Here is a 26017-nt window from a genome sequence, read left to right as displayed (position 1 = left end):
GCTACCACGGAGGCTGAGGCAGGAGAATCGCTTGAACCCAGGAGGCGGAGGTTGTGTAAGGCCCAAGGGGTTCCCCTGGCCCTTTGCCTAGACAGAGATGATTTATCAAGACAGGGGAATTTGTGGAGGAAAAGTTAAATATTAAATTTGAACTCAATTGAAGGTGGACACAAACAATTGTCACCAAGTCCTGGAACAGGTTGTGTGAGCCTTCTGAGTTGTTCATTCAGAGCTGTTTCAGTGATATCTCTATTTCAATCTATTTCTATACATTAGTTATTGAAAAACAATAGACAATCACAAAAACAAGTTGACCTTTTTGTGTTCCTTGTGCCCAGTTGCGGAAGGCCCCCGTGACTGGACCTCCTTCCAAACAACTCGTTACAAAAAACTGAGGGTACTAGACTGCTCCAAAGCTTCATGAGACCTCTCCTCATCTGTGCAGAAATGAGTGGCTGACTCTGGAACCCAGGCTATTGCTTACAACCTTGGTGGTGAAACCTCCATACTCTAGTGAGTGTAAATATATATATATATATCTTTTCCTTTCTCCTCTTCCCATTGCAATTTGCTTATTATATCAATGTGCTTCTTATATCAATCTGCTTGTTATATTGATTTGCTTATTATATCATTTGCTTAGTATATCTGCATTGCCACTTATGTGGAATAAACTTGTTTACCATTAAAGGTGTTGTGTGTGTGTCTTTCCTTCTCCCCTCATGCGTTTCCCACGCGAATATTTTTGGTGTCACAAACAGGATTCGAAAACCAAAGTGTGCCACTTTTTGGCCACAAGGACGGGGCTAGAGGCTCGTGGACTTCCCATATCCAGAGATGGGAAATCCCCCACTTCTCCCCCTTGGCAGTTGAATGGTCCAGGGGAACTGGCCTTTGTGAGAATTGGGAATCTAAATTAGTGCAATTTAAACCTTTGACTGTGCATGAAGGGCTGCAGGGGATTCCAGTCAGCAAAGCAGATGCTGAGGGATCTCCCAGAGTGGATGGTGTTTGCTTACTGCTTATAGGTTAATGTGTCAAGATAGGAGCTGGTTGCATCCTATGGAATGGGAGGAAATAGTCCATTTTATCAAAGGGTAAGGCTAAAATACTAGAATTCGAAACTCCTACCGCTAAAAAGGAAGCTCAGAAATTTATTGGCTCGTTTGGATTCTGGAGACATCATATTCCCCACTTGGGTAACATTTTACAACCTCTGCATGCTGTCACTAGAAAACGCTATGACTTTCACTGGGGAGAGAAGGAGAGCACGGCTTTTGAACAAGCTAAACAAGTGGTGCAGCTGGCCTTGGATCTATGGTCCATACGGGATGGGCCAGTAGAACTGCAAGTAACTGTCCTAGATCAACATGCTAATTGGAGCGTTAGGCAGAAACAAGATGGGAAGAGGTACATTTCAGGTTTTGGACCCAGAAACTGTCATAGGCCGGCAAAGCTTATTCCTCTTTCTAGAAGCAATTGTTAGCTTCCTATAGGGCTTTGCTGGAAACAGAACACCTCTGCTTCAACCATGATGTCTTTATGAGGCCTGAAATTCCAATTATGACTTGGGTCATGAGTTCCCCCAAAACTCACCAGATGGGGCATGACAAGGGGGAGAACTGGGATATGGGAAGTCCTTGAGTTTCCAGCCCTGGGATCCAGAGTCAGACACCACACTCCCCAGACTGTGGAGGATTCACCACCAGACCAGGAAGCCACAGCCTGGGCTTCAGAGTCGGCCACTCGTCCATGCACAGACGAGGAGAGGTCTCATGAAACTTCGGCGCCATCTGGGATCCCAGCTCTTTTATTTGGCATAAAGCCCAGTCATGAGGGCCCTTAGTGACTGGGCTCAAGGAACACAAAAAGGTCAACTTGCTTTTGTGATTGTCTATCGTTTTTCAATAAGTAAAGTATAGGAATAGATGGAAATAGAGATTTCTCCAAAACAGCACTGGATGAACGCATCAAAGGTCTCACACAACCTCTTCCTGGACTTCGTGATCATTGTTTGTGTCCACGTTCAATTGAGTTCAAATTTAATATTTAACTTTTCCTCCACAAATTCCCCCGTCTTGATGAATCGGCTCTGTCTAGGCAAAGGGCAAGGTGAACCCCTTGGGCCTTACACAACCTCTGCCTCCTGGGTTCAAGCGATTCTTCTGCCTCGGCCTCTGTAGTAGCTGGGACTACAGGTGTGCACCAGCATGCCCAGCTAAATTTTTGTATTTTTAGTAGAGATGGGGTTTCACCATGTTGGCCAGGCTGGTCTTTAACTCCTGACCTCAAGTAGTCTGCCCACCTTGGCCTCTCAAAATGCTGGGATTAGAGGCGTGAGCCACAGTCCCTGTCCCTAAATGCTTTCTATCTCCTATAGCAGTTTGAAATTACTTAAAGGTTGTTTCAAATTGAAAAAATAAAAGGAATGTAGATATAAATAAAATATAAATAGTTTAAAAATTACAAGAGATTACAAAATATATATGCAAATCTCGAAAGGTCAAAAATGACAAATTTGATTTGTTTATAAGGTTTTATTAAAATTAGCTTTAGTATTGATAATACACTATTACCAAAGTAAAAGTTGATTTTCTCTTGAACAAAAATTTTACGTATTATTAATATAACAGCAAAGTACTTCCGTTCACCTTTCGAATACATTCAAAAAGAGAGAGCAAAAAAGAGAGAATTTTCCCATGCTCTGGGGTGGGCCTGGCTCAGCTCAGGGAGAAAGCCCTGCCTGAAAAAGATGCAGCTTAGGCTGTGACTCTTTCATTGCTCAGCGCAGCATCTTATCACATCTTCTCTCACTAGGGCCTGAAGGGGCGAGGCCTTAAGCATTATCCAATCAGGGACGCTGGGCTGGAAACCGTCCAATCAGACACCCAGCTGGAGCGAACAGGTCGACTTCCGAGTTTGGCGGGGCCTTTGTCTCTCACTGCACCTGGAGCTCTAGGTCTCATCTTCACTACTCTGTGTCCTCTGCTGCTAGAGGCCCAGCCCTGTGACCTGACGGTTTTGGGAGATCCACAGCTAAGACGCCAGGACCTCCTGGAAGCCTAGAAATGGTGAGGGCCGTCGGACATCCCGAGAGCAGGGGAGGAACTGGTTGGAACCGGTGGGAAGTGGCTGTGGCGGAACTCAGGCCTCCCCGCAGTCAGCTCCGCAATCTGCGCCCCAAGTTCTCCTTGCCCAGCTCGGCCTCAGTCCCCTTAAGCCGTAAGATGGAGGCTGCGCTCACACCCGGGCCCCCCGGCGTCCTGTCTCTTCCCCTCGCAGTGACTGTGCCCTGGCCTGGAGCCCTCTCCGGGCAGCTCTGCACCCACGGCGCCACGTGTCTCCCAGATCGTGCAGGGACCACGGGAGGGTCCTCAGGGGAGAATCCTGACTCAGGATGCAAGTTCATGAATGGGAAGAGCTTTGGTGCGTGGGCTTCACAGTTTCCCTTTTCTCCTATTAAAAATGTATGGGCCCTTGCGCGGTGGCTCACGCCTGGAATCCTAGCACTTTGGGAGGCCGAGGCGGGCGGATCACTTGAGGTCAGGAGTTGAAGACGAGCCTGGTCAAAATGAGGAAACCCCATCTCTACTAAAAATACAAAAATTAGCTGGGTGTGATGGCGAATGTCTGTAGTCCCAGCTACTTGGAAGGCAGAGGTGACAGAATCGCTTGAACCCAAGAGGCGGAGGTTGCAGGGGCTGATATCTTACCACTGCACTCCAGCCTGGGCGACAGAGCAAAACTCTGTCTAAAAAAAAAAAATTATGAGAGTCGCCGCAAAAATATCAAATAATTTAATTAAAGAGTGATTCAAGAATTGTTGAGCACCCAGCTATAGTTTGTACTTTATGGTCCATTGTAGGGGCTTGAAGGAAAGACATTTATAAGGTGCATGATGAAGAAAACCATATTCAATCGTTGGTAAGGTATAGTTACGTAGTTTCTTATTTTGTACAATCGAGGTGGAAATGTCCTAGTTATGATTCAGAGCTTAATTGGCAGTTTATAGTTGTTTAAGCTTGAATTTTATTTCCCTTAATATAGTAATTTAACAAAAAGTGCAATTAATTATTTTCACACCTCACAGGGGACTGATTTTTCCCTGGCATTTTTCACATGTGTCCCAAGCAGGGCCTCAAGTGTACCCCATGTTCCTCAATTAATCATTCTTTAAAAAGCATGGCATAACACTATTGAAAATATTTGTTTTCTGTTTGTAAATATTTCCCAGGAGAAGAAAGCAAAGAATAATCCCCTGACACTGTATTGTAAAAAATATTTGTGTCTTTTTCTTTTTTCTTTTTTTTGTTTTGCTTTTTGAGACAGAGTTTTCGCTCTGTTGCCAGACTGGAGGGAGGTCCTACAGTTGTGCAGCCGCGCGATTTGGGCTCACTGCAACCTCCATCTCCCGGGTTCAAGCAATTATCCTGCCTCAGCCTCCTGAGTAGCTGGAACTACAGTCACGTGCCAACATGCCCAGCTAGAGAGGTTTCACCATGTTGGCCAGGATGGCCTCGATCTCTTGACCTCGTGATCCGCCCGCCTCCGCGTTCCAAAGTGCTGGGATTACAGGTATGAGCCACCGCGTCTGGCGCCTCTTTTTCTTTTATTTTTCCAGAGAACTTACCGGAATGTTTTTGGGTCAAGATTACCCTTTGGAAACTTTGTAGGATGATGTGTCCTCAGCCAACCTTCAGTTTTTTTCTGGTCCTGGGTTTTAGTACTTTCTGGGAATAAACCAACATACCCACCATGGCTATGTCTGCTAGAGTGTCTAGTGACTATTAGCTCTTGGGTCATTTTCTCCCATGGGACCACCTGAAGCATGGAGTGTAGACTTTCAAGGGAGCAGGTGGCAGCCTTGGGGCTGAAAGGCATCTCCTGGTGCACTTTTTTTTTTTTTTTTGGAAAAGCTAACCCCTTGAGACATGAAGATTGTCTTCACTCAACCTGGCTTTCATTTCTAGGAGACACATTGCTGGTCAGTCAATCAGATGCTGGTATTGAGGGGAAAACAAATAATTTCTGTCTTCTGGATTATCTTGTGTGAGGGGCAGAAAAATAGTGAAAAAACACTCCAAAAGACAAAAAACTGACCCCAGTGAGATGGCATAAATAACTTACAAAGTAAAATGCACCTGGGGCACTCACTGGGGCATAGTGCAGTATCTCCTGGGAGGGTGGTTATTGCGCATGTAAGTGAACAGGATGGGGTGGGTGATTGGATCTGTACCTTGAAAAGATTTGTTTACTTATTTTGACCTCAATTTTTTTTTAGACAGTCTCCCTCTGTTGCACAGGCTGGAATGCAGTGGCTTGATCTCAGCTCACTGCAACCTCTACCTCCTGGGTTCAAGTGATTCTCCTGCCTCAGCCTCCCGTGCAGCTGGGATTACAAGCATGCAACACCAAGCCTGGGTAGGTTTTTGTATTTTTAGTAGAGATGGGGTCTCACCATGTTGGCCAGCTTGATCTTGACCTCAGGTGATCCACCTGCCTCACTCTTCCAAAGTACTGGGATTACAGGCATGAGCCATAAACACTGTATTCTACAATCCTATGAATATTAAGCCACAATACTTACTTTGAATTAATCGCTTAAATGGTTATTTTATTTATACTTTTGAAATATAAAGTGTTTTAACTGAAGTATAGTTGCAATTTTTTTTCTTTTTTTTTTTTTTTTTTTTTGAGACGGAGTCTTGCTTTTTCAGCCAGGCTGGAGTGCAGTGGCTTGATCTTGGCTCACTGCAACCTCTGCCTCCTGGCTTCAAGCGATTCTTCTGCTTCAGCCTCCCGGGTAGCTGGGATGAGAGGCGCGCTGCACCATGCCAAGGTAATTTTTTTTGTATTTTTAGTAGAGACGGGGTTTCACCATATTTGCCAGGCTGGTGTTGAACTCCTGACCTGGTGATCCACATGCTTCGGCCTAACAGAGTGCTGGGACTACAGGTGTGAGACACTGCACCTAACTGTAGTGGCAATTTTTTTTTTTGAAACAGAGTTTCGCTCTTGTTGCCCAGGCTGGAGTGCAATGGCGCGATCTCGGCTCACTGCAACCTCCGCCTCCCAGGTTCAAGGGATTCTCCTGCCTTAACCTCCTGAGTAGCTGGGATTGCAGGCATGTGCCACACCTGGCCTAGCTAATTTTGTATTTTTAGTAGAGACAGGGTTTCTCCATGTCGGTCATGCTGGTCTCAAACTCACGACCTCCGGTGATCCGCCTGCCTCAGACTCCCAAAGTGCTGGGATTACGGGCATGAGCCACCATGCCTGGCTATGTAGTTGCAATTTTTAAAAATACTGAATACATTATGACCGGTTCATTAAAATTATTCATACTTAGATCTTTATATCTAATATCCAAAGAAAATTTACTACCAAATTTTTACAGTAGATATTAGTGACATGTTTATTGCTTTATTCAATAGGGAAAATTGTGAGTAAACACAATTTGTGTATCTTTTATTTTACTAAATTGGAATGCTGTTATTACAGGAGACAGGTGATGTGGCCACCCAAAAACCATAATAGCTCTGCAGTTAACGATGTTGCCAGTTCTAATATGTTCCACTATATGAACACAGTCAGTTTCTATTTCTTCATCAAAAAGTGTTGTTGAAAGTTGTCAGATGTATTTCAATATAGAACCCCAATTTAATGGCTAGGAGATGACAGATCAGCAAAGATGGGAAAAAGGCTATAAAATTCTTCTGAAAAACTGCACTTTTTTTTCATAAGGCTCATGTTTCTCATGCTGAGAGTAGCTGTGCACTTTGAGTGTTTAGAGAGAAATTGCTTTTAGGGGAATATTTTCTGGCTGATCAATCTTATATCTAATATGAGCTTTTTCTTAAGATCTTTTGAACTTTTTTCTCTCAAAATAATCTGGCTCAGATGGAGATCTGTTTTTCTCTCCAATGCTTTGGGTGTCTGTTTCAAAAGCCCTATTCATATCCGATGGTGTCTACATGAGGTGGACTTTCATAGCGAGAACTTTTAGAGCTATTTCTATCTGGACTTATGCTGGAAATTCAGCAGTATTTTTTCCATGTCCCTACTATACGTAGAAACTGAGGCTGAAAACTAATCACATTCTCATGATTGTGAAGGTGTAATTCTACCCAGGAGGCCTGCAGGCTCTCCTCCTGCAGCTCAGGCCTCACTCTCTGATGTGACACTAGAGTGCTGCTGTGGCAAATGGGGTTCATATAAAATGTGAGCTGTGCTCTGGGCTGTGCCTCAGTGGCAGATGTTATAGGTCAAGAGAGGACACTAGGCTGGGCGCGGTGGCTCACGCCTGTAATCCCAGCACTTTGGGAGGCCAAGACGGGCGGATCACGAGGTCAGGAGATCGAGATCATCCTGGCTAATATGGTGAAACCCCGTCTCTACTAAAAATACAAAAAATTAGCCAGGCCAGGCATGGTGGCAGGCACCTGTAGTCCCAGCTACTCGGGAGGCTGAGGCAGGAGAATGGCATGAACCCAGGAGGCGGAGCTTGCAGTAAGCTGAGATTGCGCCACTGCACTCCAGCCTGGGCGACAGAGCGAGACTCCGTCTCAAAAAAAAAAAAAAAAAAAAAAGAGGCCACTAGTAACCAGGAGAAAGCAAGCAGGAGTGCTGTAACCCAATGCCAGGGAGTACAGAGCCACTGCTCTAAAATGTAAATAGCCAAAAAGATAGAACCCTATTCAACCATTTTTGTAGCACAATGAAAGCCTACCTTCAGAAGGCACCTGGATTAAAGCTACTAAACTACTTCCTGTTATGAAGATGTGAAAAGTTTGTCATTGAATATAAGCAATTAGCATACACAGATGGCCTCTTCAATCTGTTCATAGGATGAACTATGTATGATATGGTGCTGGAAATTCTTCTATTTGTGAACTAATTATGGTGACCATCTTTCTGTCTTTGCGATCCCTTAAGCAGACTGATGATGATGCATGTCACAATTAAATTCAATTGTGTAATAAAACCATTTTCTTTCTGTGCTATTTTTGTGGAGTTTCTCTGGGGCTGGAGAAAATTTTTCTTTTAATAGTTTCCAAACACTGTCTAGAATTACCAGACATGATAAAAACACATAAGGTGCCAACCAGAATTTACTCTAGAGGGGACTTTTCCTCTCAGGCTTCCAGTCAACTCACATTTGCGCTTCAAAATGCATGCTGTCCCCTAAATATGGAGGCAGAATTGTGTCTCTTCCTATTTGGTATCTATAGTCCTCTAGAGTCACTTCTAGAGAGGCTAGACCACATTTCTACAAACTTCACAGGGCAACAATCAATCATTTTACCTCTATCAATGACTCTTGTATCTTCAGGCCTGAAACTGATACAAAAACTGTTTAGCCCAGAAACCCAATCACAGTAACATGTGCATTAGTAGACACAGAGACATGAGAATCTCCACGTTCCCCTGTCTCCTCTTGCTAAAGTGCTCACAAATGTTCAGGTAACATCTGCTGCTCCTCCAGTCCTTCAGCCCCTAAATCTGCAGCTCCAAATTTTGAATTTAGGTCTTGAGATTTGGGAAATAAAAAACTTTTATCTAAAAAATGCAAGTCCTTTGGTTATCAAACTCAGAGACATGAAAATGAAAGTGCAGTTATTTCTCCCTCCTTTGAACTATGTATTCATCTCTTGAAACTGTTCACGATTGCCAAAAGTAGCTATAAATTAAACTAATAATGACACGTTGGACACTATATCCCATATCCTAAACCATAACTATATATATCTAATCAATAATAAGTGCTATTTCTCTAAATACATAAAAATTTCTGACAAACAACTTTGTGTCTACCTACTCTGTTCTTCTCTTGTCTTTACAAATCCTCTTGTAACTGATGCCAAAGTGTAGATTCCAGACAACTTGAATCTTTGCTCCCAGATTATAATCCTTAAGCTTGACCCAAATAAACTGTCTACTTATATTGATGTTGTGTCAGCTTTTTTTTTTTTATTTCATGTAGACTTATCATTTAGAATGTGCTAGAGGAGCCTCTATGAGGGGATCTCTCCTCGGATTGTACTCCACTTGCTGTAACACCAAAGGATGCAGAGCCAGGTGGATCCTACCTAGAATCTGCAGATAAGGTCTGGCCTCTGCCTGGGATTTACAAGAAAGGGCTGGACTTTGGATTGTGAATGTACAGAGAACTAACAAATGGCATTTTCTGCCTTGCGAGATGTCAGCAAAGACAGCTTACAGCCCCCATTTGGGAATGTGGCTCTGTGAGATGTTTCACATCTTGTTCATTGACCTGCTACAGTGATGTGAGAGGTTCCAGGATGAAATAGAATCTGATGGCAGAATCCGTAAGTGTAAATAAGCATCTTTGGAGTGAGAGATCAAGGCCACAAAGTATCCAGAGCCATGACCACAACTATATTTACCTGTAAAATGTGATACTGGAGTAGAGTATTTTTGTTCTTTCTTTTACCCAAGAGCTAGCAAATCAGAATGGGTGATCCAAGTTCTGGAGCTCCACCAGGGCAGTTCCATTTTCTATTTAGAAACAGCCTGAGTCTGCAGCCTGGCTTATCATTGGGCCATCAGCCCAATGATATCTAATAATCTCACAATAACCTAGGTGTCTTTGAGGCATTTGAGGATGTCCAGAACAGAATTGTGTCAGGTTGACAAAAATGGTTAATTCTGCTTCGGTCTCAGTGTAAGAGAAATGAGTCATCTGTGTTTGTTCCTCCCCTCATACAAGAGGTGTCTTTGGTTGGTACCCAGATGAGAGTTTATCCAGTTTCCTGGTACTTGGATGATAAACAAGGAGGAGATCTGGAGACCCGAATAGATAAACTAGTTGCTTCCATTTCATATGGCCATAAAAAAAAAAAACCATGAAGTAGTCATGGTTCCTACAACCCAGAAGCTTTTAGTCTGCACTAGCAACCAGATAAATAATTGGATTATGCATCATATGGTTGGTACAATAAATAGATGTGTCCAAAATCTTAAGGTTTATTGGGGCCACTTTATATTGTTGTGATTTCTGACATCTACACATAAGGGATATTTATGAACAGAAGAATTGTTATTCTAATTACTTTTTAATTTTTGAGATAAAGTCTCACTCTGTCACCCATTCTGGAGTGCAGTGGCACAATCTCGACTCACCGCAAGCTCTGCCATTCAGATTCAAGCGATACTCCTGTCTCAGCCTCCTGAGTAGCTGGGATTACAGATGCCTGCCACCACGCCCAGCTAATTTTTATATTTTTAGTAGAGACAAGGGTTCACCATCTTGGTCAGGCTGGTCTTGAACTCCTGACCTCGTGTTCCACCAACCTTGGCCACCCAAAGTGCTGGGATTAGAGGTGTGAGCCACAGTGCCGGCCATATAATTTCTATTTATTTTACTTTGTTAAGTGTACGTATTTATTTTTTTAATAAAATTACCCTAGGAAACCATAAGGGATTTGTTTAAATTGCATATTAGTATATAGTATAAAGTTGACAGGACAGTGGCTAGAAAATATTAAAATTAGAGAAATTCTGGGATTTAAGTTTCTTTTAGGTTAGCTTAGAAAAAACAAAACTGGAAGTACCCTAATGGTATAGAGAACAGAATTCTACATAGGGGCCTCGCCCTGCCCCAGACCTGTTCAGATTTATCCTTTTTGGAGGCCTTATTTAGGTCTGACTCTACCTTGGAGTCTGGCCTCACAGAACTGATTAGAAGAGATCAGAGTTTTGGCTGGTGAATCCTGCTGCCTTTCTAGAAGTGGTGTTCACAATTTCCTGGAACACAAAAACATAAACAGGAAAAACAAAGTGTGTATTTTAGGGTCATATTTTATAAATTCTCTATTAAAACCAGTGCGTGCAGAGTCATTTAGCAACTTGTTTTCTCTTCCTGCAGATCCAGTAGTTATTCCACAAGTCACAAAAAAGTAAACGTAAACAGAATAAAATTTAAACTATGTTAAACTCTTCCTTTCTATATCTCCTTATTTAGCTTTTACTCTTTACAGTTTTTAAAAATTTTTGATGACAGAGAAACAGAAGAAGAAAAAATGCTGGGCCCTTTATCTAAATCCTGGAAATTATTAAACACTTAGTGCCAGCTCCCAAGGTGTTTCGAGGATTAACTCACATAACGTGTGAGGCCCAGCACAGTGCTTTCTATCATGCTCTTGAGCACATAGTACCTGCCTAATAAATAGTGCATTAGTACATGTGTACATGTTGTTCTTTTTTTTTTTTTTTTTTTGGAGATGGAGTCTCACTCTGTCACCCTAGGCTGCAGTGCAGTGGTGCAATCTCAGCTCACTGCAACCTCCGCCTCCTGAGTTCAAGCAATTCTGCCTCAGCCTCCCGAGTGGCTGGATTACAGGCACGCGCCACCATGCCCAGCTAATTTTTGTATTTTTAGTAGAGACGGGGTTTCACCTTGTTGGCCAGGATGGGCTCGATCTCTTGACTTTGTGATCTACCTGCCTTGGCCTCCCGAAGTGCTGAAATTACAGGTGTGAGCCATAGAGCCCGACCCATGTTGTTCTTTAAATACAGAATTATCGAGACATTGCTGCCTTCTGTTTTCTCTGTAAACTTTAAAGAGCCAGCAAAGAATATAAAACTTTAGGATGGACATGCATTGTCCTTATTTGTACCAGAAATATTAGGTTGTGACAAGAGTGCTGAGTGTAAGCAACCCTGTGCTGTTCCTGCTTCTCTAACTAATGCTAACAATGAGCCCAGGGGGAACAACATCAGCATTGACAGGAAACTTGTTTAAAACACCCATTCATGGACCCTTTTCAGTCCTCCAGAATCACATTACATAAAGTAGGGCCAAAATTACCAAGTGATATATAAGCTCGTTAAAGCTTGAGAGGCAATGCTTAGCTTAGTGGTTATCAGCCCAGGCTTCTCATTAGGATCACATGACCAATTTGCGGAAATGTCCTGTGCCCTCCCCACAGCTTCTGTTTATTGTCCTGGGTGGAAGGATCCATGTTGTTTTAATGAAGGGCCTCATGTGACTGTAAGGTGAGGCCAGAATCAGGTATGAGGACTTCCAAATACATTCATGAGAGTTAAGTTCCACCTTTGCACTAAAGGGTGGTCACAGGGCCTGTTCTGTTTGGGTTTGGTAGGAACAGGTCAGTGTGGTGCATATTTCCATTACTGAAGCAGAAATTGCTGGTGTCTGTGGCAGGGGAGGGCACCTCAGGACAGGAAAGGAGAAACTTATATTTTTAACTTCATGGAGCAGCTCATTGTTCCTGAATCTCTTCTGTTTTAAAGGACAGAAATGAATGAAATTCTGTCTTTTTTCTGCCATTTGATGTCATGCTAGCAGGTAAACATGTGGTACTGACACCTTTAAAGGCATATTCTCCATATGCAGGTGTAATTTGTACAGAGAATCTCATCTGAGAAGGAATTCCATAGAAGCAGGAGAAAGAAAAAAATGGCTTTCCTTCGGGTAAACATGTGTCAGATGAAGAGCTGTGTCCACTCTGCCTCCTGGACTGCCATGTGTTTAGTACGTACAAAACTTTGCTTCTCTACTTCTGTTTTTCTCCCTAATGAGTTTAGTTTAACTACTTCTTAAAATTCTTATGATAGTCAAGGGTCTCTGAAAAATATTTCTTTTCTATATCCCAGAGCCTTCTCTACATTCTGTACATCATAACTTCTTATATGCCATGCAGAATTATCAGCAAGGATTTATGATCTGCAATATTAAAAATGCTCCCTTTGTGGCTGTTGAACACGGAAAGATGTGGATACTCAAGATTTCTATTGGGGAAAACTGTGGTCCTTAGTAAAGATGGAGAACATGTAATGTTGAGGCTCCAACAGTGTGTTCCATTAGCTCTATGCAGAACAGGATTAAGAAAATGCTTATTTAGGCCTGGTGCGGTGGCTCACACCTATATTCCCAGCACTTTGAAAGGCTGAGGCGGGTGGATCACAAGGTCAGGAGTTCAAGACCAGCCTTGCCAAGATGATGAAACTCCATCTCTATTAAAAATACAAAAATTATCCGAGTGTGGTGGTGGACATGTGTAATCCCAGCTACTTGGAAGGCTGAGGCAGAGAATTTCTTGAACCCGGGAGGCGTAGGTTGCAGTGAGCGGACATCGCGCCACTGTACTCCAGCCCGGGTGACAGAATGAGACTCCATCTCAAAAAAAATAAATAAATGCTTATTAAAACGGGATGGCATTTATTACCCAGAAAATTCTGAAATAAATAATTAGGAGATACCTGTTTTCTAGGGTGCTAAATTAAGCCTACTTAAAATTACAGAACATAGGAGTTATCTGTGGTTTGAAGTTTGCATAAAACTGATGTTTCTTTATGGTTAAATTCAGACTATAATTTACTTTTTTGGGGAGGAATATTTCAACAGTGATGCTGTGTTCTGTGTGCATTAGCACATCATAAAAATTTGTCCTAGTGCAGTTAATGGTTAATGATTCACTTGGTGAAATAGCTCTCTGATGGATTTTTTTCACTATAATTATTTTTCTCTTCATATTAAGTATCTTTACACAGCTGATGTGCATAAAGCATCACATTTAATCTGGTGGCTGTCCTTTTTTCTTATTTTTTTCCTACATATTTCTCTTTGGAAAATGAAGGCTCCTATCTTTGTTTACAGGCTAGAAAAACTGGGAAAAACACAAGCACTTCCACTTACTGCATGTTTGACAAAATATCCTTCTTGGGTCAAAATATTGGCATTACTGGTGAGCTTGTTAGAAATTCAAAAAATTGGCCTGGCCCGGTGGCTCATGCCTGTAATCCCCGCACTTTGGGAGGCTGAGGCGTGCAGATCATCCAAGGTCAGGAGTTCGAGACCAGCCTGGCCAAAATAGAGAAAACCCCATCCTACTGAAAATACAAAATTATCCAGGTGTGGTGGTGCATGCCTATAATCCCAGCTACTTAGAAGGCTGAGGCAGGAGAATCACTTGAACCCGGGAGGCGGAGTTTGCAGTGAGCTGAGATCACATCACTGCACTTCAGCCTGGGCAACTAGATTGAAACTCCGTCTCAAAACAAAACAAAACAAAACTTGAGATGTGCCTTCTAACTCAACATGTCTTTCCCATCTGAAAAATGTTCACAACTCATTCTGTATGATGAAAATACAGCACTCAAAAATGCATGTTCGTGTTTATGGCCTTAATTTTATACTTTATGATATGGAAAAATAGATGAACTGATGTTGTGGATCTATTTTCTCAGAGTTAGAGAATACATTAGAGAATGTTTCTGTGTTGAAAAATTATTTTACTGGATAATTTTAGTCAGTCCTATGAGTCAGAACCAGTTCTCCTTACTCTCTCATTTCACCTTAAGTCAAATTAAAAATTCTGCCTATGGCCACTTGGTGAAAATGTGTGTATGTGTGTCTTTTCAGGACCATTGCAATTTAGAGATGTGGCCATAGAATTCTCTCTGGAGGAATGGCATTGCCGGGACACTACACAGCAGAATTTTTATATGGATGTCATGTTAAAGAACTACAGAAACCTGGTCTTCTTTGGTGAGGATAACTTGAATACATAATTCATTCTCTTTTTTTGTAGAATGTTTTTAGTAATTTATTCTTTGCATAAAAGAGTTTCAGGGCCGGGTGTGGTGGCTCACGCCTGTAATCCCAACACTTTGAGAAGCAAAGGCAAGTGGATCACGAGATCAGGAGTTCAAGACCAACCTGGCCAAGATGGTGAAACCGTGTCTCTACTAAAAATAAAAAAACTAACTAAGTGTGGTGGCGGGTGCCTGTAATTCCAGCTACTCAAAAAGCTGAGGCAAATAATTGCTTGAACCCAGGAGACGGAAGTTGCAGTGAGTCGAGATCGTGCCACTGCACTCCAGCCTGGGCAACGAAGCAGAACTCCATCTCAAAAAAAAAAAAAGAGTTTCAGATCCTCTTTTTTTAGAAAATTTTCAGAATTTGGTAATTTAGAAAATAGTTTTTTCAAGAGGTTTTATCTTAATCTAAACTTTCCACAGTCCTGAGATGAGCTGTATTCTTCACTCTAAATTAGTGGTAATTCCAGAAATTTAGTGACATAAAATATTGTTGCCCCACCTGAAAATCTCATTGCCACCATCAATTTTTGATTCAGCAGTACCAGGTAGTAAAATTAAGAAACCTACAAATTGAAAGTATTTTCTAAATATTTAGAAACTTCTGTTATAACTTAGTATTTTGGTATTAATTTACTAGAATATTTTATCACATCCTCTCTGCTGAGCACAGTACTAGCTTGTAATTGGAGAATATGAGCAAGATTATTGTTATTTATTTTTAATAAAAGAGGTATTGTTGTCTCTAAGCCAGACCTGATCAACTGTCTGGAGCAGGGAAAAAAACCTTTCACTGTGAAGAGACATGAGATGATTGCCAAACCCCCAGGTAGGTGCGAGTGAAAATGAATACAACAGACAACACAGATAAGAGGTCCCAAGGTCAAAGAGAAAGCCAGTCCTTAAAATGTGATTTGGGAAGCTGTGCTCCAAAGGAAATAGTTCCTGGGCAGTTTTTCTTTTTTCTTTTCTTAAATTTTGCTCTCACACAGGGCATCTTCTGTCTTATGCTTTTTTTTTTTTTTTTTTTTTGAGACCGAGTCTCGCTCTGTCGCCCAGGCTGGAGTGCAGTGGCGCAATCTCTGCTCACTGCAACCTCCACCTCCCGGGTTCAAGCAATTCTCCTGCCTCAGCCTCCCGAGTAGCTGGGAGTACAGGAGACCGCCCCATGCCCTGCTAATTTTTGTAGTTTTAGTAGAGATGGGGTTTCACCATATTGGCCAGGCTGGTCTCCAACTCCAGACCATGTGATCCGCCCGCCTCCGCCCCCCAAAGTTCTGGGACTACAGGCGTGAGCCACCGCGCCCGACTATGCTTTTTCTTTTTTAAGGCAGAGTTTCACTCTTGTTGCCCAGGCAGGAGTGCAATGGTACGATCTCAGATCACCGCAACCTCCCTTTCCTGGGTTCAAGTGATTCTCCTGCCTCAGCCTTCCGAGTAGCTGGGATTACAGGCCTGCGCCCCCACGCCCGGCTAATTTTGTATTTTTATTACAGAAGGGGTTTCTCCATGTTGGTCAGGCTGGCCTCGGACTCCTGACCTCAGGCAATCGGCCCGCGTTGGCCTCCCAAAGTGCTGGGATTACAGCCATGCGCCACTGCGCCCAGCCCTGTCTAATACTTTTAAATTCTCTTAAGGATTCTACTTTTCTTTAGGTGAGCTTCCTTCAATTTACACTGAAAGTCAAAGTCCTCTTAATAGCATGTAAAAGACTGCACTGGCTTATTATTCATTGTTTTTGGGACACACAAATATCTGCATGATTTCGAGAAATTAAAACTATTTTTTAAGTTCTCTTTTTGCATCGGGACTGAAATGTGTGAGAGTAGTAGATCCCGTTGCATTTTTTTTGTACATTTTTTCTGCACAGTCCATTCTGTTTTTATTACTATATAGTCTTGAAATATAGTTTGAACTTGTAAATATGATATCCTGCTTTGTTCTTTTACCTCAAGTTTGCTTTGGCTATTCAAAGTTTATTTTAGTTTCATGTAAATTTTAGAATCGTATTTTCCATTACTGTGAAAAAAATACCACTGCAATTTTTATAGGAAGTTTAATGAATCTATAAATCACTTTGGATAACATAGCACTTTAACAATACTTATTCTTTCGATTAATACACATAAAATAATTTAAAATTTATTGTGATCTTCTCTAATTTTTTTTTTTATTGTATGGATTTTTTTACCTCCTTAATTTTTTTCTCACAAATTTATTATTTAATGCCATAGTAAATAAGATTTTTTCCTCTATTTTTTCTTTTTTTTTTTTCTTTTGAGATGATGTCTTGCACTGTTGCTCACTTCAACCTCCACCTCCTGGGTTCAAGTAATTCTCCTGCCTCAGCCTCCTGACTAGCTGAGATTGCAGGTGCCTGCCACCACACCCAGCTAATTTTTATATTTTTAGTAGAGACAGGGTTTCAGCATGTTGGCAAGGCTGGTCTCAAACTCCTGACCTCACATGATCCACCCGCCTCGGCCTCCCAAAGTGCTGGAATTGCAGGCATGAGTCACCCTGCCCAGCCTCTTCTTCTATTTTACCAGATAGTTTAAGTGTATGAAACCATACATATACTTTTATGTTAATTTTATATTTGGCTAATTTACTGAGTATATTTATTAGTTTAGACAGGTTTTAATATACTGTTTATGCTTTTTCAAATATAAAGTTGTATGGGCCGGGTGCAGTGGCTCACGCCTGTAATCCCAGCACTTTGGGAGGCCGAGGTGGGTGAATCACCTGAGGTCGGGAGTTCAAGGCCAGCCTGACCAACATGGAGAAACCCCCATCTCTACTAAAAATACAAAAATTAGCTGGGTATGGTGGCACATGCCTGTAATCCCAGCTACTTGAGAGGCTGAGGCCAGACAGTCACTTAATCCCAGTAGGCAGAGGTTGTGGTGAGCTGACATCGTGCCATTTCACTCCAGCCTGGGCTACAAGAGCAAAACTCCATCTCAAAAAAAAAAAAAAAAAAAAAAAAAAAAAATATATATATATATATATATATATATATAGTTGTATGATCTACAAACAGCAACTTTTACTTATTTTTCTTGAATTTAAATGCATTTTTTTATTTCTTTGACTAATTCTTCTGCCACATACTTCCAGTGCTACATTAAAATAGAGCCATTGACAATGGGCAAAATCTAGTTTTGTCTTGGTGTCTGAATTTGATGGAGTAAACGCCCCTTCAAGTTTTCATAAATTGATTTCAGAAGGTAAAGTTGTTCTTTTGTTGGGCCCTTAGGGTGAGGAGATGCCCTCTGAATTGGTAGTGGAGAGGGGTTGTAGCTTGGTCACAAGGCTGCTGGGCCTGCACTAGGGTCCACCTTTAGTTGGCTTGTTACAGGGGCTTGGGTAGTTGTAATTCCCATTTTATTTTTGGACAGACTGCATATCCTTCAGGACTTTGCTCAGTAGGGCAGACCCTAGGGCAGGTTTTTGCAGTCGGGTCTGCATACGGTGGGCCTTGTATCAGGATGTGGATAAGTGTGGCTTTCACTGAGTACCAGAGACCATTTCCTCAGGTAACTGTGTGGATTTCTATGTAGGCAGAACTGGCCATAAACTGTGGCTCAGGTAACTGAAGCTGAGTCATTGAACTGCTTTGGGGACCCCAGTAAAGGCCAAGATCTGCAGGACCTGTAGTTTCCCACTTGAATGAGGGCCTGCCTTCTGAATAGAACTCTTCTCAATCTTAAGCTTTAACAGTGTTTCAGAACTCCCTCCCTGGATCTCAAATCTCTCTTACAGACACTTATTTTGGAGATGTCATCTTGCTACATAACCCAGGCTGGTCTCGAAATCCTGGCCTGAAGCAGTTCTCCAACCTTAATGTATCATGTAGCTGTCATTACAGGTGTGAGCCATAATGCCTGGTTCTCGAATAAAGGCTTTTTTTTTTTCCTCTCTCTGAGATGGCGTCTCGCTCTGCCACCCAGGCTGGAGTGCAGTGGGGCCATCTCAGCTCACTGCAACCTCCACCTTCTGGGTTCAAGCAATTCTCCTGCCTCAGCCTTCTGCGTAGCTAGGATTACAGGCGTGCATCACCATAACCGGCTAATTTTTTTGTATTTTATTAGAAATGGGTCTTCACCATGTTGGTTGGGCTGGTCTCAAACTCCTGACCTCGTGATCTTCCAGCCTCGACCCTCCAAATTTCTGGGATTAAAGGCATCAGCCACCCCGGCTGGCCAATATAGGCATTTTTGTCAGAAATAGCTGACTTTTTTTTTGCTGTAATGGGATATGAAAACAGGGCACTTTTAATCTTTTCATCTTACTGATGTCCTTCTCCCTATATATTTTTACTTTCTATTTTCTATTTCAAATTTGTAATTTTAGATTCAGATATTTAGGACAATATCCTAGAATTTATATGATATGCCTACAGTAAATTACATAATTAGGAGGCACTCCACACTTACCAAAATAGTTACTTATATATTTAAGTTTGCTGCAAGCCAAAAGGAATTATAGGATTTTCTTCTACTTTCTTCAGCCTGTATCTAAATAATACCATAGTTTATTTCCTAATATTTCTTTTGCATATCAGAGGGTCTAACCCTATTCTGCCAAATATATATATGTATGTATTTTCTGTATTTAACAATGTAAGGCTGTTCTTTGCTTCTTAAGTTGGATTACAGCAGTTCCATTTTGTGTAAGAATAGCATATATTTAAAACATAAAAAGTAACTCTAGTTTCTTTTAAATGCTTATTTATTAAAAGTTTCTCATTAGAATATTATTTACAATTATACTGCATATTCTCTGAAATCTTACTGCCACACAGTTCATGGCAATGATTCAAAATATCTGCATTTGATGAGTATACAGTAACAGTTAAATATTGCAGTTATCTAACAAATTTTTTTTTTTTTTTTTGAGATGAATTCACACTCTGTCACCCAGGCTGGAAGTGCAGTGGTGCGATCTTGGCTCACTGCAACCTGCACCTCCCAGGTTCAAGCGATTCTCATGCCTCAGCCTCCTGAATAGCTGAGATTACAGGCATGTGCCACCACGCCCGGCTAATTTTGTGTTTAGTATAGTCGGCATTTCTCCATGTTGGTCAGACTGGTCTAGAACGCCCGACCTCAGGTGATCCACCCGCCTCGGCCTCCCAGAGTGCTGAGATTACAGGCGTGAGCCCATGTGCCCAATTTGTGTGTCCTTTTGGGTGTCTTTTTGATGAAAATTTTGTTCCTCCATTTTTAAATCAAGTTATTTAACTTTATTGTTTAGTTTTAAGAGTTGTTTATATATTTTGAATATTCACTTTTTTCACATGTAATTTGCCAATGTTTTCACCCATTTTCTAAGTGACGTTGTCACTCTTCAATTTTGTTTGGATGTGCAGAAATTTTAAAGTCTAGTGTAGTTAAACTTTTATTTGTTGTTCATGCATTTAATGTGGTATCTAGGGAAATGGTGCCAAGACCAATGCTATGTCTTTTTCTCATTTTTTTCTACAAGATTTGTTAGTTTATATCTAAGTATTTATTTATTGAAAGAAGTCTCACTCTTGTCCCCCAGGTTTGAGTGCAATGGCTTTATCTCAGCTCACTGCAACCTCTGCCTCCGGGGTTCAAACGATTCTCCTGCCTCTGCCTCCCAAGTACCTAGGATTAAGGCACCTGCCACCATACCCAGCTAATTTTTTTTGTATTTTTTAGTAGAGACGGGGTTTCACCACGTTGGCCAGGCTGGTCTCGAACTCGTGACCTCAGATGATCTGCCCACCTTGGCCTCCCAAAGTGCTGGGATTACAGGTGTGAGCCACCACTCTCGGTCATAAGTATCTTATTTAAAATATATTTTTGGCCAGGCGCAAAGGCTGAGGCACTAAAATGGCTTGAACCTCCGAGGCGGAGGTTGCAGTGAGCCAAGATCGCGACACTGAACTCCAGCTTGGGCCACAGATGAGACTCGTCTCAAAACAAAACAAAAACAAAACAAAAGAGAAGGAAGGAAGTGGATTACTCACAATAGCTAAGGTATGGAACCAACCTAAGTGTCCATCAATAGGTGGAGAAAGAAAATGTGGTATATGTACACAATTAAATGCTATTCAGCCCTTAGAAATAAGAAAGTCTTGTTATTTGCTACAACATTCATGAACCTAAAAAATATTATGCTAAGTAAAATAAGCCAGCACAGAAAAACACACACACAAAAATCCTATTTATTTTTTTGGAGACGGAGTTTAGCTCTTATTGCCCAGGCGATGGTGCAGTAACACCATCTCAGCTCACTGAAACCTCCGCCTCCTGGGTTCATGCGATTCTTCTGCCTCAGCCGCCTCAGTACCTGAAATTACAGGCTCCTACCACCACGTCCAACTAATTTTCATATTTTTAGTAGAGACGGGGTTTCACCATGTTGGCCAGGCTGATCTCGAACTCCTGACCTCAAGTGATCCACCCATCTCGGCCTCCCAAATTGGTGGGATTACAGGCATGAGCCACCGGGCCCAGCCCACATAATCCTATTTCCATATAAAGTGTAAAAAAAAAAAATTTAAACTTGCCCAGTGCAGTGGCTCACACCTATAATCCCAAAACTTTGGGAGGCCGAGCAGGCAAATCACTAAATGAGAAGTTCAAGACCGGCCTGACCAACCTGGTGAAACCCTGTGTCTACTCTAAAAATACAGAAATTAGCTGGGGGTGGTGGTGCGTGCCTGTAATCCCAGCTACTCAACAGACTGAGGCAGGAGATTCGCTTGAACCCGGGATTTGGAGGTTGCAGTGAGCCAAGATTGTGCCACTCCTCCCCTCCAGCCTGGGCAACAGAGCGAGACTCCATCTCAAAAAAAAAAAAAAAATTCAACTCATAGAAGTAGGCAGTACAATAAAAATAAATAAATAAAATTAACACACATCCACTATGGGGATTTTTGTCTAGTTAACAGAGCTTCATGATCTTTCAGAGATTATATTTGCTTTCATCTTCTTCATCCTTCTGTTCTTCAGCCAATGGATGAAAAAAGATACAGAGAAGATACATTTACTTTTTATCCACTTGGCTTCTACTCACTATTAGTCAACATGGGTACAGCTGAGAATAACAGTTTTCTGGCAGGAGAGCCACTTCTAAGCAATAAATAAGACACTGAAAAAAAAGTATAAATCTTTCATAGAAAGCTAATGGATCTTAAGAAAAAACAAGCATATGCATCAATAATGCTTCTGGTAAAATTAAGATTCATTTTGTTGATTTCTATTGAGCTCCCATAGTATTTTATCAAAAACTAGCAAATATATAGCAGAAAAGGAATATTATTCTAAATAAGAATATTGTGGTTATTTTGTCAATATAAGTAAAAATATGACCTCACACTAATAGTCTCACCTATAGTTGTACAACATCAAGTGCTATTTTTTATTTAAAATTTTGTTTCATATAAGTATTCAATTTATATCACACTCCTTTGCCATTTCAATGCCTTCTCCACTTTATATCAGTGGAAAACAGGACAGCAGGTCCCAGGAAAGCACGTGGTGCCATTGCTGCTTTAACAATGATCATGAAGAGCACTTGTCTGGGTGCGACTCACATGTCAAACACTGCTAATTGGCTTAAAGTGCTGGTTTTCTAAATTTACCAGTAATATAAAATTCTCAGCAAAGAAGACTTTTTCTTATTCAAATATGTTTTATGGGATTTCACTGACATTTAAGTGTCTGAATTATCTGGAATACTGAAATTTTCCATTAACCCAAATTGAGTACTATAAACTTTTACTAAAAGCTTTTCTGAGGCAGAGTAAGATTTATAGCATTTTATTATCATATAGAAGAAGTGTATTAACCACGTTTTCAGTAATCACTCTGAACACAGCATTCTCAGTCCCCAGTATGCACCGTCAGTCACTCAGGGGAAACTGGTTTCTCTGTGAAGAGGCAGAAGAAAATGCTGAGTGGAGGCACCACACTGCACAGCAATGCTTTCCACATGCACCTATGAGGGTCTTCATTTAATTGGGCTGATATTTGCATGGCTAGATACTTACTGAATTTAGTCATACTAGTTTTTAGAAGCTAATGGCATCCGTTACCCATTAATTTTATACATTTGCTTTTTTCAAAAACAAATCTTTTGTTAATTTACTCTAAATTGAGATGACATTTACAATCTTCAATTTTTCAGTGTTAAAGCAAATCAGAGAAGAGCAATGTGTGTAGACAGTGTGCATTTTCCTGCCTATCAAAATTTTTCTTTCATTGCCTTGGAAACCCTGAGAAGCCACCTATAAAATATTCCCTTTGAATACTTTAGCCAGGATGTTAGATTTCAAAAGGTGCAAAACAATCATTGAGCAAAGCCAAATCTTGTCTGTTTCTTGTTAGTCGTCTGGCCATCTCCAAAAGCATGCAATTAGGCCAACCCACTGAAAAGCTGTGGTCTTGATTAATTTTATCTCATTTCAAATGTTTTCTCTAATAGTTTTTGCATGTTAATCTAAAAGAAACTATCTACACAACTAATTATGTATTCAAGAAACATTCATATTAAGTTCTTTACAGTTTCATCTATTACAGTATAGTAGAATCCTCTATAATTAGAAGTTAATTATAAATTCATTGTTTTTGAGGTTTTTCAAATGTGAAAACAAAAGGTATGCCTTTTGAAGTAAGTTCAATTCTAGGACATTACCCACTGGTTTTCATGGCATTTCTGTAATGAATAGTGTAAACCTGGGTCACCAGAATGGTGCAGAGATGTTGACTGAATTAGAATAAGTTCAACTTTATTGGTAGACTATCAGTATCCCAGAGGCTGATGGTTCACTACAGCTTGCTAAATGTTGTTCCTTAATGTCAGTGAGCACTTTTAGCCAGGTTACCCTTTTCCTTCCATTAATGTGGTCTTTTTGTGGTCTCCTGTTTCTCTTAAGCTATCCCAGATGAGAGGTGATTATTTCTTGCATGAATGAGATTCTCTTTTTTTCCATCTGCCATAGGAACCTCTTATTCTCCCTACTGGGAACAACATGCAAGAGGCAGGAATGATGACAATATACAAGCATGTTTCCTGCCATGTGGCCACCATAAGCAGCTTACAACATGTTCCACCTATAGAAGTCACTTTCAGGCCAGCAGGGGTGTTTTCCTATAATGTGTCTTTTTCTCTTAAAAACACCTCTGATTAAGTTTAGCACAGTCAGGATAATCTCCATTTTGATAAACACAAATTCAACACATGGGTAACCTAATTTCATGAGTGATTTCCCACCACAGTCACATTTTTACACTCGAGAGTATTCCACCGCAGGTGTGCAACAGACTGGGAATCCAGGGTATTATCTTAGAATATTGCTTACCCACCTGAATAAACTTTTAAAAGTCTTTCTGCTGCTTTTCTTATCTACATAATCAAAGATATCACCTGCAAATAATAATTAATAACTTTCCAGTTTAATTCATTACAAATATTAACATCTTTTTTTCTGGCTTCTTTATGTACTGTTTTATACATTCACACACAGAACAATAAAAATATACCAATTATTCAATTGTGGTTAAATTTTCATTAAAATAAGTGTTAAAAATGATTTTTTGTTTGAAGAGGGCTTTTATTGTTGTAGTCAAGAGTGTTATTTCTGGAGACAAAATTGCCTGTGCTTTAATAGGCAGATTCTGGGGAGAATCTGAGACATAAGCCATAAAATTTTACATTAATAAATTCAAGACAAAGCAGAAAGTGTGGATTTGCTTTCAGCATTTTCAAGGTGTTTAGTTTTTTATTAGTTATCCTATTAAAATAATTCATTTTGTTCCAATAATTGCTCTTTTCTTCTGAAAATATGTACAAACTCATACTCACACAAACACACTTACTCACTGCATAATTTTCTTACACCTAAAGTTATCCTGAGTAATATGTGTATATTTAACTATATGTAAATTAAAACTAAAAGTGTATATGTTTGCAGGCAGAGAGACCACATGTTCAAAAAAAATTAAATAACAATTGTTTATTAATAATTTTTCAGGACTAAGAATGTAAGAATTTTATTTATATTTCTTTCACTTTTTTTTGAGATGGAGTCTCGCTCTATTCCTCAGTCCGGAGTGCAGTGGCATGATCTCAGCTCACTGCAACCTCCACCTAAGGGATTCAAGCGACTCTCCTGCCTCAGCCTCCAGGCTTGCACTACCATGCCTGGTTAATTTCTGAATTTTTAATAGAGACGGGCTTTCAGCATGTTGGCCATGCTGCTCTTGAACTCCTGACCTCAGGCAATCCACCTGCCTCACTAAATTATACACTAAAAGTGTTAATTACACTCTTTGTAACAGAAAAGATAAATGCTAGAGGTGATGGATACCTTATTTACCCTAATGTAATTACTACATATTGTAGGCCTGAATCAAAATATGCCATATAAGGAATAAATATATACACATACTATATACCCCAAAATACTAATAATTAATTTCAATAAGAAAAAAGAATAAAAATTTAACCAGTGGGAAAATATTCTTCAGCTGATTTACAGTTTAAAGCCACTGGCAAAGGGATTACTAGAGATGTTATTCCACTATGAACCAAATAGTATATTGCTACCATCTTTTACCTACACTGTTGAGTAAGGTTAAATAGGTTAAAGTTAAGTGGCATAATAATGCTTCATTAAATGCACAATAGTCTTAACATGGTAAAAAAATAAAATTAAGTTCACAATCTAACAATTTTGAAGTGTACTGTATTTTATTACATAAAAGTACAACTAGTATAATATACTAATTTATTTTAATACTTTTAACTATAATAATTTCTTTCTCTCACTATAATGTAGAAAAATATTACTCTGAACCCCCACCTTTTTTTATCTTTGTTACTAATAAAATAATTCATTATAACTTTTGAAAAAAAAGTTTTAAGGTGTTCTGCATACATGTTAATGTAGGTTAGGCCATCCAAAAGACAAAGCAAAGTGTCAACATTAAGTTATAGGGTACGATAATACAAATGAGAACATGAACCCCCACCTTATACATTACTTAGTATAAGTTAACTACAAAAAGGCGCTCCACTTACATTTTCATCATCCATCATAGATTTTGATGTTCTTAGTCTTTTATAGAAAAGGTTCTAAGTAATGCCCAATTAGTAAACAATCTCTAATATATCTGATGCAGCAACAATTGATCACATGCTTTCACATGTGAGCACAATAGAAATAACAGCATAAAGTAATATGAAAACCATATTACATACTTATTCACTTTTCAAAATTGTTTTTTCAAGGAAACAACTATACTTTCAATGTAACTACAATGCTTCAAAAAAATCTACTACTTTTAAAGTTATATACAAATAATTTAACAGCTGTAGCTGTGGTTTAGTTTTTATACTCAACACTCTGATTTAGTGTAATGTCTGAAGTGTCAGTGCCTTAGTTATTTTGCTG

General features: G+C 40.3%; 1 protein-coding gene and 1 long non-coding RNA gene across 4 annotated transcripts in view; both read left to right on the top strand.

Moving 5' to 3' along the window:
- Positions 1-2915: 2915 nt before the first annotated feature.
- The window catches only part of LOC100984790 (zinc finger protein 506), a 74777-nt gene continuing 51675 nt past the window's right edge, over positions 2916-26017 (top strand). The window contains exons 1-2 of one of the 3 annotated variants that reach the window (XM_034944155.3): positions 12421-12517; positions 14408-14533. Coding sequence is in view for 1 of the 3 variants with exons in the window: in XM_063600066.1 (XP_063456136.1) it covers positions 3069-3071 (3 nt within the window). In the remaining 2 variants the exon portion in view is untranslated. Of the gene's footprint in view, positions 3072-12420; positions 12518-14407; positions 14534-26017 lie in introns of those variants that run through there. The other 2 variants (XM_014342569.5, XM_063600066.1) reach the window with 2 other exon arrangements.
- On the top strand, positions 3435-7597 carry LOC129394784 (uncharacterized). Its single transcript, XR_008622152.2, has 2 exons — positions 3435-4575; positions 5282-7597. It is a non-coding gene; the product is annotated as an uncharacterized LOC129394784 (long non-coding RNA).

The sequence above is a fragment of the Pan paniscus genome, chromosome 20, assembly GCF_029289425.2.
Source record: "Pan paniscus chromosome 20, NHGRI_mPanPan1-v2.0_pri, whole genome shotgun sequence".
In the NCBI taxonomy this organism is placed as follows: domain Eukaryota; kingdom Metazoa; phylum Chordata; class Mammalia; order Primates; family Hominidae; genus Pan; species Pan paniscus.
This window is presented reverse-complemented; position numbering and strand designations above follow the sequence as displayed.